General features: G+C 35.4%; 1 protein-coding gene across 1 annotated transcript in view; it reads left to right on the top strand.

The window, feature by feature from the left end:
• SPICE1 (spindle and centriole associated protein 1) overlaps window positions 1–14,897 on the top strand; it is a 57,716-nt gene that overhangs the window by 16,654 nt on the left and 26,165 nt on the right. Inside the window, 3 exon segments of the mRNA XM_038582839.1 lie at window positions 1,581–1,683; window positions 2,495–2,601; window positions 4,919–5,031. Coding sequence (XP_038438767.1) covers window positions 1,581–1,683; window positions 2,495–2,601; window positions 4,919–5,031 — 323 coding nt within the window.

Here is a 14,897-nt window from a genome sequence, read left to right as displayed (position 1 = left end):
TGGGCAGAGACTGACAAAGTGCAACAGGGCAGTGGATTTCCTGGAGACCTCATTGTAATTGATATCAGGTCTTGATATGATAAAATTACTCCTCTGCAGTCTGCTTCTGTCAGTTTTATCTCTTTATTTTGATGGAAGGTCAGTGGTTTTTTTTTTTTTAATAGTAACTCAAAACTGCTATTAGGAAATATCCTGTGTGTAATTTTTCTAGTTTAAATGATAGATTATAATGTTCCATTTACTCTCTTGCATAAACTTTAATTGCATGTACTTGGAAGATCGCTAACCAGGGATAGAAATCTGGTTCATGGGATACTATAATTTAAGTTGTAACAACATTTTAAATATCCCTAGAATGGTTTTCATTGTGTCCACATCCTTATAACACCTCTTTGAGGTTGGGGAAGGTGTGGTATCCTCATTTACATATTAGAAACCTAAGTTAAGGTGGTTGGATTTTGCTTAGTATCCCTTGACTGGGCCTAGGATTCCAGTCTTCTGGCTCCGAATGTGCTCTTTGCCTTATATCATTCCAAAGCTTACTCTTTGTGGAAGGAACAAATTTCAAGACTTGATTCTCACCAACTAAGCCAGCCAACCTGATTGGCCACAGCAGAAGAAAGGGAAGAAGTTAGAATGTGACTCTTGTTATTTTTCTCAGTGTCCTGAAACAATAACTGAGGTCATAGTATATACTTGTTTCCATGGGCTAGAGATTCTGGTAAGAGCATTTGTTGCCAGATGCTTTATTGTTTTGAATCCATATTGGAAGCTGGGCAGATTCCAATTTTGTAAACTTCTTTCAATTTAAGAATGCCATCTGGTGGTGGTGGCTAGAGTTGACTTGCCTGCGTCTCCCTGCTTGTAATTATGAATGTTGAATTCTAAGTTGAAAAGTGCTTACTCAGAGGCACTACTGTAATGGTATTTTTTGAGTTCTCACTCCTCCCTCTAGGATAAAAATCCAGCTTGTTTGTAAACAGACAAGCATCACTTTTTTGTTTGAGGCCCCAAAGCTCCTCTTACTTCATATTCTCTTAAGTTGTTGATCATGATCCATTAGTGGATTATGAAATCACTTTTTTTTTTTTTTTTTTTTTGTGAAATCACTTTTAAAGGTTGAAACACCTCTGAGTTTATGGCTTGGAGATTTATATCTTTAATCAGTGTTTTTCAAACTGGATCACAACTCTTTAGTGGCTTGTGAAATTGAGTTAGTGTGTTGTAGCCATTATTTTAAAAAATAGAATAGAAACTAAAGAAAATATCAGAGCGGCTCTCAAAAAGTTAGGTTAAGTAAGCTCTTATTTTGTTATACATTTACATTTACATTTGTGCGTATGCTGGGTCACAGTTTAATAATAGATTTCATGTTTGGATTGTAGGGAAGCATATGAAATCTACTAATTATTGTAATAGCCCCATCTACTGGTACTTAAGGATATTGCCACTGAAGGATTTTAGGAAGATAGTGGCCTATGGTTATTCTGTGTGCCTATGTATGGACTTCTACTTTGTGATTTCAGAGTATATATGGATTTTTTCCTGAATAATAATCTTTATTATTAACACATGTCCAGATTCTTTCTGATCAATACCAGATGCAGGATGTTTTGGAAAAATCTGATCATTTGATTGCTGAAGCAAAAGATCTGTTTGTTGATTTTCCCCGTAGGCGCACAGGTATAGTATTTAAATCAAACAAAAACTTCTTTTTCTTATTAACCATAGCCTACAATTGGCTATTTGCAAGAAATTTAAATCTTTTTTTTCGGGCATCACATTACTTACGGACATGAGTAATCTAGAGTGGATAGCATGCAGGAGTTGTTAGGTACAGATTCGTTATGATTTCTTTGCTTTTCACCAAGAATATTAACTATTGCAAATTACTGAGCTAAGCAAAGGTGAATTGTTATTGCTTACTAGTATATCTTGTGGTGCAATGTGTAAGATTTTGTCATTTAAAATATGACTTAATTTCCAGTTTATTAATATTACCATATAAAGTATCTGTGTTTATATGTAACTTGAGTGAAGCTTAATTTGAAGGCCAAAGGTACTTCAATCTCTCTCTCACAGAGACTTTGCCTCTTGTCCAGTACATAGCATTATTCATTTTAATGTGTATATAATCCATTGTTTACTTTAACCTCTGAAAACAGATCATTAGTTTTTAGTTAAGGTTTGAATTCTGGCTTAACCATTTGTTAGTGTGATTCTGGCCCATTTGCTTCAAGTCTCTGAGTTTCAGTTTGCTGATCTATGAAATAATAATAGTAACCTCATCAGATTTTCTGAGGGTAAAGTGACTTAATATATGTAAGAGCATTTAGAACAGTGCCTGGAATACAGTAAGCATTATGTAGGTGTGAGCTGCTATTATTATTTAAGATTTACATGTGATAATATAAACCTATGGCAGTGTATAGTGCCTGTGAGGTCAATTTAACTAAATGAAGTAAAATCATCATGATTTCTTTCCCTTCTGCAGGGTTTCCGAATGTAACTATTGCTCCTGATTCCTCTCAGGGTCCCATTGTGGTAAATCAAGACCCTGTCACGCAGGCCATTCTTAGTGAATCTGTCATGGAGCCTCAGGTAATATGCTGTCTTCATAGCCATCATGCTTATGGTGAAATTAAGTTGATGTAGGTATTGTGGTAAACATTTCAAAAGCTTAAATATCAACAAATACCAAGTATGGTTGCTAGAACTGTTCTTAAGCATATTGCACTTTTGGGGAGTAATGATTGTATCAAACAAGACAGGACTGGGCAGTAATAGCTACCATTTACTGAGTACTTATCTACAAGGTGGGTACTATCATTACCTCCATTTAGCAGATAAAAACACTGAGGTTCAGAAAAATTAAGTGCCTTGTCCAAGATCACATAGCTAGTTAGCATCAGAGATGGCATTCAAATCTAGGCTCCATCTGCCATAATGGAAACACTCTTTTCACTTCTACTTTATTTTTTTTTTTATTTTTCACTTCTACTTTGAAGTCATGTGGATATGTGTTTATATTCTGTTAGTACTAGCTTTGGATCTTGAGTTGATTTCTTAAGGTATCTGAATTGGCACAGAGTTTTTTTGTTGTTATTGTTAAATGGAAATAGAATATACTTACTATAGTTATTATGAGGATCAGCTGAGGTAAATAATGTAAGGCGCTTAGTGTAATTCCAAATACTAGTTCTTCATTAAATGTTAGTCCCTTCTAATAGTGTGTTTACAAAGTATCTCCCCAGGAAACTTGGAATTTATTGACCAGTTACATGGGAAAATTATATTACAGTAGTAAAATGTTAATTAGCTATATCCTAACCTAATTAAACTCTTAATCAAAATGTTTAGAATTTTGAGATGGGAAACATTTTTTAAAAGCTCAGAAAGAATTTAATATTAAGAACTCAATACCTATTTAATGCAATTTCCTAAATTATTTATATGTTTTAAGAAAAAAAGGAGAATCATCAATGAGAAGGATGTTCCTGGGGAATTACAAGGTCCAGAATCATTAAAAAAAAACATGTTAAGTATACTGTTTTCTGCTTACAAAGGCAGTTAAATAGAATGTTACATGTTTTCAATAGCCAAAAGCCATTAGCCATCTCTCTAGCCAAAAGTCATTTTGTTTGGCACTTATTAAAAATGTTAGTTTTCAGATAATCATGGTCTCTGTTGTGGGGATGGGGAAATGCGAAGAGCTGGAGTTAGAGAGATGGGGGTAGCTAGATAATAAAGGGCTAAGGAACCAGAAAGTGAGAAGAGAGCCACCAGAAGACTTTAGGAAGAGTAGAGTCATGATGAAATCAACTGTAGAGTGGAAAATGGGTTTGAGAGCGATAAGAATGATAGGAGAAGCTTGGAAACATGACCAGTTTTGGACATGTTGAGTTTATGTATATAGGATGACTACTAGGAATATCTTTTAGGCATTTGGATATAATTGTCTAGGACTCCTGAGAGATCTGGGTGAAGATAGAAATTTGGGAATTCACAGCATTTGACTTGTAATTGCAACTTTGGAACTAGATACAATCATTCAGAAAGGGAGTCAGATGAGAGGAGAAAAGGTCCAAAGGGAGGACCTTGAGTCCCATCAGATATTAAGAAAGGTAGAGGGCAGCCCCAGGGACCCAGTGGTTTTGTGCCACCTCCAGCCCAGGGTGTGATCCTGGGGACCCAGGATCAAGTCCCATGTCAGGATCCCTGCATGGAACCTGCTTCTCCCTCTGCCTGTGTCTCTGCCTCTCTCTCTCTCTCTCTCTCTCTCTGTGTGTGTCTCATGAATAAATAAATAAAATCTTTTTTTAAAAAAAAGGGTAGAAAGAAAAGAACAAATAAAGGAGATTGGAAAGGAAGCGTCAGAAGGATAGAAGAAAAACCAGGGAAATATGGTAACTTGGCAGTTAAAGGAAGAATGTATCAAAAACATCTTGAAGAAACGAAAGGAGTGGTCATTAATGTCCAATGAATCAGAGATAAAGGAAGGCAGAGACTGAAAAATACCTGTTTGATTTAAGAAAAATCAAAAAAGAATGTTGACCTTGTAGACAGCACTTTGAGTGGAATGGTAGGGCAGAGGCAAAGTTGGAAGGTATAGGTAGTAAATGAGAAGTGGGGAATGGCTCTTTCAAGTAGTATGGTGATGAAAGAGCGGATAAGATGAGAGATTGGTTCACATTTAAATGTGGATGAGTTAAAGCCAGTACAGAGTGGTTGAAGATGCAGGAGAGAGAAGGGGCCCTTGCTACAGTAGAAGGAGGTAAAAGGGTTTAGGTCCTAGAGCACCTGTGTGGATGTTAGCCTTAGAAGGAGGGACCTTCCTGTTACAATGACAAAAAGAAACAAAGGATGAATGTACATATAACCAACATGTGTTTTTATTTTTATTGTTATGTTGAGAGAGGCTCTTAATGAAGTAGATGATGATGAAGGAGGAACTGTTAATAGCCAGTCAGAAGAAAGTGAGAATGAAGCAGATAACTCTCTAAACTCTCAGTCGAATATGAATGTAGACAGGTATGTATGTATGCCATAAATATCCAAAGTGCTTCCCTTTTTTCCAAGGCCATTTCTTTTGCTTCCCAGCTTTATTGAGACATAATCAACATACAATATTGTGTAAGTTTAAGGTGTACAATGTGTTGATTTGATACATTTATATGATTACCATCATGGCGTTAGCTAATACCTCCATCACATCACCTAATTACCATTTCTTTTTTTGCGGTGAGAACATTTATGATCTACTCACTTAGGTTTCAAGTATATAATACAATATTATTAGCTGTAATCACCATGCTGTATATGAAGTACAGCATGAAGTTATTCACCTTATACCTGGAGGTTTGTACCCTTGTACCTTTGTACCCTTGTGCTTATACTATTTCCCCATTTCCCCACCCTACAGACCCTAGTAACCACCACTCTATTCTCTGTTTCTACGAGTTTAGTTTTTATAGATTCCATACTTAAGTGATGTCATACAGTATTGTTTTTCTCTGACTTATTTTACTTAGCATAATGCCATCAAGGTGCATCTATGTTGTCACAAATGACAAGATTTCCTTCTTTCTCATGGCCAAATAACATTCTATTGTGTATGTATTTATACACACACACTATATCTTTATCCATTTATCTTTTGACAGATACTTAGGTTATTCCCATATGTTGGTTATTGTGAATAATCTTGCAATGAACATGGGAGTGCAAGTATCTCTTTGAGGTCCTATTTTCATTTCCTTTGGTTATATACCCAGAAGTGAAGTTGTTAGGTCATATGATAGTTATATTAATTTTTTGAGGAATTTCCATGCTGTTTTCCTTAGTGGCTATACCAATTTATGTTCCCACCAACAATTGTGCAAGGGTTCCCTTTTCTCCACATTCTCGCCAATACATTCCCACTTTTTTGATGACTGCCATTCTATGAGGTGATATCTCATTATGGCTTTGATTTGTATTTCCCTGATTAGTGATTTTTTTTTAAAGATTTTATTATTATTTATTTGAGATAGAGAGGAGAAGCAGACTCCCTACTGAGCAGGGAGCCTGATGCAGAGCTCTATCCCAGGACCCTGGGATCATGACCTGCTGAGCCACCCAAGTGCCCTTGATTAGTGATATTAAGTGACTTTTCATGTACCCTTTGTCTACTTGTATGTCTTCTTTGGAAAAATGTCTCTTCACTTCCTCTGCCCACCTCTCCCCAATCCCCCCACTTTTTTTTTATCAGATTTTTTCTTTTTTATCTTGCCATTGAGTTATATGAGTTGTTTATATATTTTGGTTATTAACCTCTTATCAGATATATGATTTGCAAATATTTTCTCCCATTTCTGTAGGTTGCCTTTTCATTTTGTTGACCATTTCTTTTGCTGTGCAAAGCTTTTAGTTTGAGTAGTTCCACTTATTTATTTTTGCTTTTATTGTTTGTGCTTTTGGTGTCAGATCTAAAATGTGTTGTGAACCAATATGAAGAAGCTTTTCCCCTGTTTTTTTTCTCTAGGAGTTTTGACCATGTCAGGTCTTATGGTTAAGTCTTTAACACATTTCCAGTCAATTTTTGTGAATGGTATAAGATAGGGGTCCAGTTTCATTCTTCTCTGCCTATGCTTTTCCAATTCCCATAAAGGTTCTTGATCCTTTATGTGGTTTATAATATTTTTCAATTATAAAGATGCTTCAGTGGATAGCCTGTACATATGTATTTTTGTATTATTAGATATTTACATTAAGAGTAAATTGCCGGAAGTGGGATTTCGGGGTTAAAATGTACATATGTGTGTGTGTATATATGTGTATGTGTGTGTGTGTATCTGAATTTATTGTTCATCTTTTTGCATGTGGATCTTGAATCATATTCTGAAATTCTTTCCTAAAACTGGTTTTAGAGGAATTCACTCTTGTTTTCTTTGATATGTGTTGTAGTTTATTTTTTACATGTAGTTCTCTGATCCATGTAGAGTTTATTTTGATATTTGGTAAAGCTTATTATTTGGTATGAGATAGGAATCCAGTTTTTACATTCTTCTAAATGGCTATCCAATTGCCCAACGCTATTTATTAAAAAGATTGTCCTTGCCCCGCTGATTTGAGATTCTGCTTGTGTGTTCATAAGTTACCATGTATACTTGGATCTATTTCTGGATTTGCTATTCTAGTCCACTGACCTTGTCTGTTGAGTTATGCTCCAGTACCACACTGTTTCACTTAGAGAGTTTGTGGTGTTTGAATAGACTTGCCTCATAGCTGTTTTTTAATTTCAGTTTTCGTAATGATTTTTACGTGTTTATTTTCCACGTGAACTTTAATGTCAACATATCTAGCTTCATAAAAAAGGCTTATTGGTATTTTTGTTTTATTAATAAATCAAACTAGACAGAACTGACATCTTATTATATTGGGTTTTATTATCCAGAACAACGTTTTTCCGTTTGTTGGAGTCTACATTTTTGTTTTTGCAGAGTGTTTTAATGTTTTTCTTATATGGATTTTGCTCATTTCTTGTTAAGTTTATTCCTAAGTATTTAATGTGTGTTTTTTTGGGGGGTTATTCTTTTAAATGAGATCTTTTCTTCCATTACACCTAACTAGTTGTGTTTATGAAGTCAATTGATTTCATGTGTTATCTGGATATTCTGCTGCCTTACTGAATCTTGGTTGATTTGGTGTTAGCATATTGGTTTTCTAGAGTTTTCCAGGTATTCCATCATGTTTTCTGCTAATAGATATAGTTCTATGTATTTTCTAAATTTTATATCTCTAGTTGGTTTCTTTTGTATAATGTAGTAGCTATAGGACAGTATTAAATGAAAATGGAAATAATGAAGAAAAAAAAGTAGTGGAAATAGTGGGCATCTTTGTATTCCTGATCTGTGAAAATGAGCAATGTTTCCTCTTAAGTAAAGTGCTGGCTTCAGAATTGGGGGTTTTTCTTTTTTTGTTTTTGTTTTTTTAATCTAGTGCTAAGGAAATATCTGTCAATTCCTATTTTGAGTTCCTTTAAAATCAGGAAGGAGTGTTGACCTTTTCAGCATCTGTGGAGATAATCATATGAGTTTCCTGCTTAGATCTATTAATATGGTGCATTGGATTATGGATTTCCCAATATTGAACTATTCTCGCATTCCTGAGATAAATTTCACTTGGCCATTGTGTGTTGTTTTCATTATTGTGGTGTTGGATGTTGTTTGTTAATATTTTATTTAATATGTTTTCAATAATATTCATAAGTGATATTATCTATAGTTCTTTTAATATACAATATCAGGTTGAGGTAACAATATTATACTTGATTTCATGAGAAACATCTGGAAGATTTTCTAATTGTTTAAGTCCTAAGACAATTTCTAGTATTGGGACCATCTGTTTTTCAAAACGTTTGTAGAATTCCCCTGGGAAACATTTGAACATGGTGCTTTTTTTGTGGAGAAGTGTCATAATAACTTTATTTCTTTATGGAGAGTGGATTATTTAAGCTTTCTGTTTCTATTCAGGTCAATTTTGGTAAATTATATTTTCTTAGGAAAATTTAGGCTTATCAGTGTGTTTCCATAGAGTGCAAATAATCTCTATACTTCTAAAAAATGTCTTGCTTTAGTGTTTATCTCCCCCTCTTCATTTCTTTTTGTCCCCCCCCCCCTTTTTTTTTTTAAGATTTTGTTTATTCATGAGAGACAGAGAGAGAGAGGCAGAGACACAGGCAGAGGGAGAATCGGGCTCCATGCAGGTAGCCTGACGTGGGACTCGATCCTGGGTCTCCAGGATCAGGCCCTGGGCTGAAGGCAGCGCTAAACTGCTGAGCCACCCAGGCTGCCCTGTCCTCCTTTTAAAAATTAGGTTAGTTAGTGGTTTTTCTATCTTATTAAATTTTCAAAGAACCAGACTTTTGATTTACTAGTTAGAGCTACTGTTTTTCTGATTTCTTCTTAACAATTTTCACTTATATCTTTATGTGCTTCTTTGTGCTTGCTTTTTGTTTACTTTGCTTTTTATACTATGCTTTCTTTTTCATTTGGAAATTTAATATATTTATTTTTGTACTTTATTTTTAATTGGTAAACAAGTTTAAGGTTCTGATTTTATGCTCATTACTGCATTAAATATGTAACATATATTCTAATATGTAGTGTTTTGTTATTTTAGAAATTAGGTAATTTCATTTTATATCTTTTCTTTTACCTAAGAGGTGTTTAATAGAAGGTTTTTTAAAAAAGGTTTCCAGATAGAAGAGCCTCATTTTTTTTAATTTCTAGTTTTATTACATTCAGAGTGTGGTTTATAATATTTCCACTTGTGGAACTTAATCATGTTTTCTTTGTGACCTAATATATGATTAAATTTTAGTGAATGTTCTTTTGTGTGCTTGAGAAGAAGATTATTCTATATTAATAAGGTATAAAGTTCTATATGCACAGCCATAGTAATTACTTCATTGATGATGTTTACTTCTGTGTCTTTACTTATTTTTGTCACAATCTTATATTGAGAGGAGTGTATTAAAGTCTCTGTTAGTGTGTTTCTATTTTTCTTTGCATTTGATGTTTAAGTATATTTGATTCTGTTTGGAGTTAAATACCTCCATCCTTATACAGGTGATTGGTGTGCTTTTTGGTACATGGATATCCATAAGTATTGTTTCTTCATTATGAATTATGGCTTTAGCATTATAAAGTATCCTTTGTCACATTTAATGCCTTTTGGCTTCAGTTCTACTTTTTTGATATCAGGAATGAAACCTCTGCCTTCTTGTTTCTAATTGCCTGGTTCATCTTTGTTCATTCTTTTATTTTAACTTTTCTGAATGACTGTGTACTGAGTCTATCTTTTGTATTCAACATAGAGTGGATCTTGCCTTTTTAGCCAGTTTGAAAATCTTTTTTTTTTTTAATTGGTGAAGTAAGCTTGTAATATTCTTGATATGTTTGATGACAGCTTTGTCATATTTTATTGTTCTATGTGTATTATACTATAATTACAGTTTTCCTTCTCCATGTGATGCCTTCTCTGTTCTCTTAAAAATTTCTTTTGGTATTAGGAAGTTTGTAATTTTGTTGTGTTTGGTTGCCTTTGTATCTACCTTCTATAGAGCCTTTTAGTTCCCTGTTTTCTTTAACCTTTTATTCTCAAGTGTATTGGCTTTAAATGGTGTGTTTGATTTCCACTTATTTTCTATGCAATAAATAATTTTTTTTTGCAATAAATAATTTATTCTATATTCTCATTCTTTCCTTTTTCTCTCTGACCTTCTCTTTTAGCTTCATTTTTTTTTTGCTTTTACAGGACACAAAACATTTACATGTTATTCTTCCCTGTGTATTGCCATTTTTGTTTTAGTCTCAGAGCTACAGTTAAATATATTAAATGCTCATCATCAGTTCTCTTATGATGTTTCCCTAGTTAACAACTCTTTTGTTTGGATCTCTTAGACAAAGCATATGCTGTAGGGTTTGTGAGTTCTATTCTTTGAGTTCTTAAATGCTTCAGAGTTTTTCTATAGCCTTGATATATGAAGGACAGCTTGGCTGGATATAAAATCTTTGATTGATACTTAGTTTCCTTAACTTTCTTGACAATGCTTCTCCACTCTTGGCTTACTTTGAATGTTGCTTTGAGGGGTGCCTGGGTGGCTCAGTCAGTTAAATGTCTGCCTTTGGTTCAGGTCATGATCCCAGGGCCCCAGGATTGAGCCCCACTTTGGGCTCTCTGCTCACCAAGGAACCTGTTTCTCCCTCTCCCTCTGCCTGCCTCTCCCCCCTGTTTGCTTGCTTGCTCTCTCTCTCTCTCTGTTAAATAAATAAATGAATAGAATCTTTAAAAAAAATGAATGTTACTTTGACAAGTCTGATGCTAGAATAATTTTCTTGCCCTTATAAGTCATTTGGCATTTTTATGTATTGATTTCCTTTATATTTAAAATTTATTTTTTTTATCTTTAAAATTTAAATATTGCTAAACTGTGTCTTTGAGTTTACCTTTCCAGCTCAGTTTTTCTAACATAGTTCGCTTTTTTTGTGTATAGATACAGTTCTTTTCTTTCTTTCCTTTTTTTTTTCTGAAAGTGTTCCTGGGTTCTAGTTTCAGTATTAGTTTGATATCATTATTTTTTTTCTTTTTCAGAGACTCCTTTTATATACATAAAAGTGATGTTTCTTGTTTTCTATTTCAGTACTTTCTAACCTATTTTATTCCTTTTTTGTATTTTTTTGTAATTCTTCAATCTTCCTTATTAATTGTTTATTTAACAATTATCCATTGGACATATTGTAATTTAATCTTTATTTCTGAGTTTTCCTTTTTCTTTGTATTCTTTCCTGAAATCAATCAATTCTTATTTTGTTTCTTCCTTGGTTTTGTCGATATCAGGTCTTAGTTTTGGAACTTCTGATTCAAGATATGTATCTCCAAATGCTTATTTAAGTATATTTAATTCCATTTAAAGTGTTTTATTATGATTTTCTTCTGCTTTTTCTTGGGAGGGGAGGATTTTTTTTTTTTTTTTTTTTTTTTTTTTTGAGAGAGACAGAGAAAGAGAGTAAGCAGGGGAAGGGGCAGAGGGAGATGGATAAACAGACTCCCTCCTGAGCTTGGAGCCCATCATGGGGCTCAATTCCAGGACTCTGAGATGATCACCTGAGCCAAAGTCAGACACCTAATCAACTGAGCCACCCTGGCATCCTGGGAGGGGAGAAATTTTTTTAGATGGAATATTTCAATTAAATTTTTATTTTGTTATATTGTCTTTGTGTGGATATAGACTATTTTAGTTTGTATATTTTGTGGAGAGGTTTGGGAGTTCGAATTAGATCTCTCAATTATAGTGAAGCACAGTTATTTTAATGGATGCTTTTTTTTTTTTAATCAGCAAGTGAAAGTTGGTTTGTCCTCCAATAAAGTTCTTTTTTGTCTCCCTAGTTAAGCATATTAAGATAATACACTTTTTTTTTTTTTTTCTTTTTGCCTTCAGCACTCAGCCTCCTAAGAACTCTTCTTTCTTCCTGTTCACATCAAGAAGTGATGCCTTTCCAAGACCTACTACCTTGGGTTCTACACATTTCTTGGTAGTATTGTGACTGCTCAGGGTTGGGGTTTTTTGGTTCTTGTTTTGTTTTGTTTTTTCCTTCCTTTTTAAGTATTTGCATACTTAGAGTGGACTTTTTTTTTTTTTTTTTTTTTTCTGGAGGTGATTTTGTCACCATTAGGCTCTCTGCTTTCTCCTTTGTGTAGTCATTTTCAATTGCCTTTACTCCCTGCTAGGGCTTCTGACAGGAGCTCAAGAAGTATCTTTGCTGGAATTTAGTGTGTATTTTTCTACTTGTAGGTAATTTGAAGTTAGTAGTAGTCTCTGTCTTCCACTAATGTAGAAGGTGTGGGGGTATGTGTTATGTGTTATTCATGCTCTTCTTGTTACTCTGTCTAGTGGGTTTTGGAGGATGTATAGAATGATTCAAATTTAGCTGGTCACTATTTCCTTTTTTTTTTTTTTTTAAGATTTTATGTATTTATTCATGAGAGATACAGAGAGAGAGAGAGGCAGAGACATAGGCAGAGAGAGAAACAGACTCCATGCAGGGAGCCTGATATGGGACTTGATCGCAGGACTCCAGGATCACACCCTGAGCTGAAGGCAGACACTCAACTGCTGAGCCACCCAGGTGTCCCTGGTCACTATTTCCTTAAGGACATTTGGAAACATATATCATCTTTTAAGCATCTTTTCTTTCAGAACTGGAATATAACTAATCTTGTGCAAAATTGTTTTTATTCTTTACATTTGAATCAAAAATTTTTTTTTAAATTTGGTCAGGCAAGGTTAGTTTTCTCTCATTAGTTGTGTGAATAGGTGGTTTCTAGTTTTTGAATTCCTCAAGTCTCAAAATGTTACTTGTTAACTATTAAACATGACGTATCAGAAGATGCATTAGACTTGGGATCTGGAGGCTAAGCCTTTGATTATTTAATACTTAGATATATCTGAAATAGGTCTTTATTTCCTCACTTATAAAATATGAGGGGTAGAACATATGATCTCTAAGGTGCCTTCTAGTTTCAAAATTTCTATGAATATATGTTCCCATGTGACCTAAAACAAATTTATTCTCTCACAGTTCTGGAAGCAGGAAATCTGAAATCAGTTTCACTGGACCAAAATCAAGTTTTTGGCAAGGCTGCGCTTCCTCCAGAGGCTCTAGAGAATCTGTTCTTTGCCTCTTGCAGGTTTTGATGGCTGCTGGTCTTCCTTGGCTTGTGACAGCTGCATCATTATAATCTCTACCTCTATCTTCACATCACCTTCCCCCTTCTGTATGTTAAAGTCTTCCTTTGCCTCATTTATTTATTTATTTATTATTTATTATGATAGTCACACAGAGAGAGAGAGAGGCAGAGACATAGGCAGAGGGAGAAGCAGGCTCCATGCACCTGGAAGCCCGACGTGGGATTCGATCCCGGGTCTCCAGGATCGCGCCCTGGGCCAAAGGCAGGCGCTAAACCGCTGTGCCACCCAGGGATCCCCTTTGCCTCTCTTTTTATAAAAATATGTATGATCACATTTAGGGCCCTCCCAGGATAACTCCAGATCCCGATATCCTTAACTTAATCATACCTGCAAAGACCCCTTTTGGACATTTATTGGGTCCAGGGCTTAGAACATGGACGTATCTTCAGGTCCTACCACAGTTCACCCAGTGGCCCACATGCAAAATTTATATTCATCCCCATTCCAGTATTCCCCAGTTTCTCAGCAGGAACTCAAGTTCAAAAATCTCATCTAAATGTCATCAGCCCAAACCAAATCTTATCATCTCAAGCAGGTATGGGTAAGCTCTGAATAAGATCTATCCTGGGCCATATTCCTCTACGTATGATCCTTTAGAATTAGAAAACAAATTACCTGCTTTGAAAATGCAATGATGGAACAACCATAGTGTAATAATTATAGATATTCCCATTTGAAAATACAAGGAAGAAAGGGGTCACCAGTCCTAAGTACCTTTGAAACCTTAGCAGGGTTGGGATGCCTGGGTGGCTCAGCGGTTGAGCATCTGCCTTTAGCTCAAGGTGTGATCCCAGAGTTCCGGGATGGAGTCCCACATCAGGCTCCTCATGGAGAGCCTGCATCTCCCTCTGCCTATGTCTCTGCCTCTCTCTCTGTGTCTCTCATGAATAAATAAAATCTAAAAAAAAAAAAAAAAAAAAAAAAAAAGAAAGAAATCCAGCAGGGCAAATTCTATTAGGCTTCCAAGCCTGGTAATAATCTTCTCTGGCTTAAGGCTTCACCCTTTGGGCCCATGGCTCCATCCTTTGTGCCTGTGGCTCTGGCCTTAGCCTCTGTACCTGTGGATTTGGCCTCTGTATCTTCAGCTCTGGCTTGAAGTCATTCTTCCTTTTCCTTGAAGTCCATCTTTACAGCTGAGTAATTTAATCAACCTGTTGGCTGACTGTAGAATTTTGGGAATCTGACTTGTCCTTCATTTTATCCTATTTCTGTCTCTTTCAGTCCAAGCTAGCATTATTTCTGCTGGTATAACATTCTCAAAAGATCTTATGGGGGGCAGCCCGGGTGGCTTAGCAGTTTAGCACCACCTTCAGTCCAGAGCCTGATCCTGGAGCCCCGGGATCCAGTCCCATGTTGGGCTCCCTGCATGGAGCCTGCTTCTCCCTCTGCCTGTGTCTCTGCCTCTCTCTCTTTGTGTGTGTCTCATGAATAAATGAATAAAATCTTAAAAAAAAAAGACAGGAAAAAAAAAAGACCTTATGGGTATCCTTTGTATGTTGTATGCCATTAGATAGGAGGCCCTCCAGAGATCTTCCTTGGATAATCCCATCTATGTTGCTGGTTTGTGCTGAGATCATTGAGGGGATCCATGAATCAGATGCCT

The sequence above is a fragment of the Canis lupus genome, chromosome 33, assembly GCF_011100685.1.
Source record: "Canis lupus familiaris isolate Mischka breed German Shepherd chromosome 33, alternate assembly UU_Cfam_GSD_1.0, whole genome shotgun sequence".
Taxonomy (NCBI): domain Eukaryota; kingdom Metazoa; phylum Chordata; class Mammalia; order Carnivora; family Canidae; genus Canis; species Canis lupus.
This window is presented reverse-complemented; position numbering and strand designations above follow the sequence as displayed.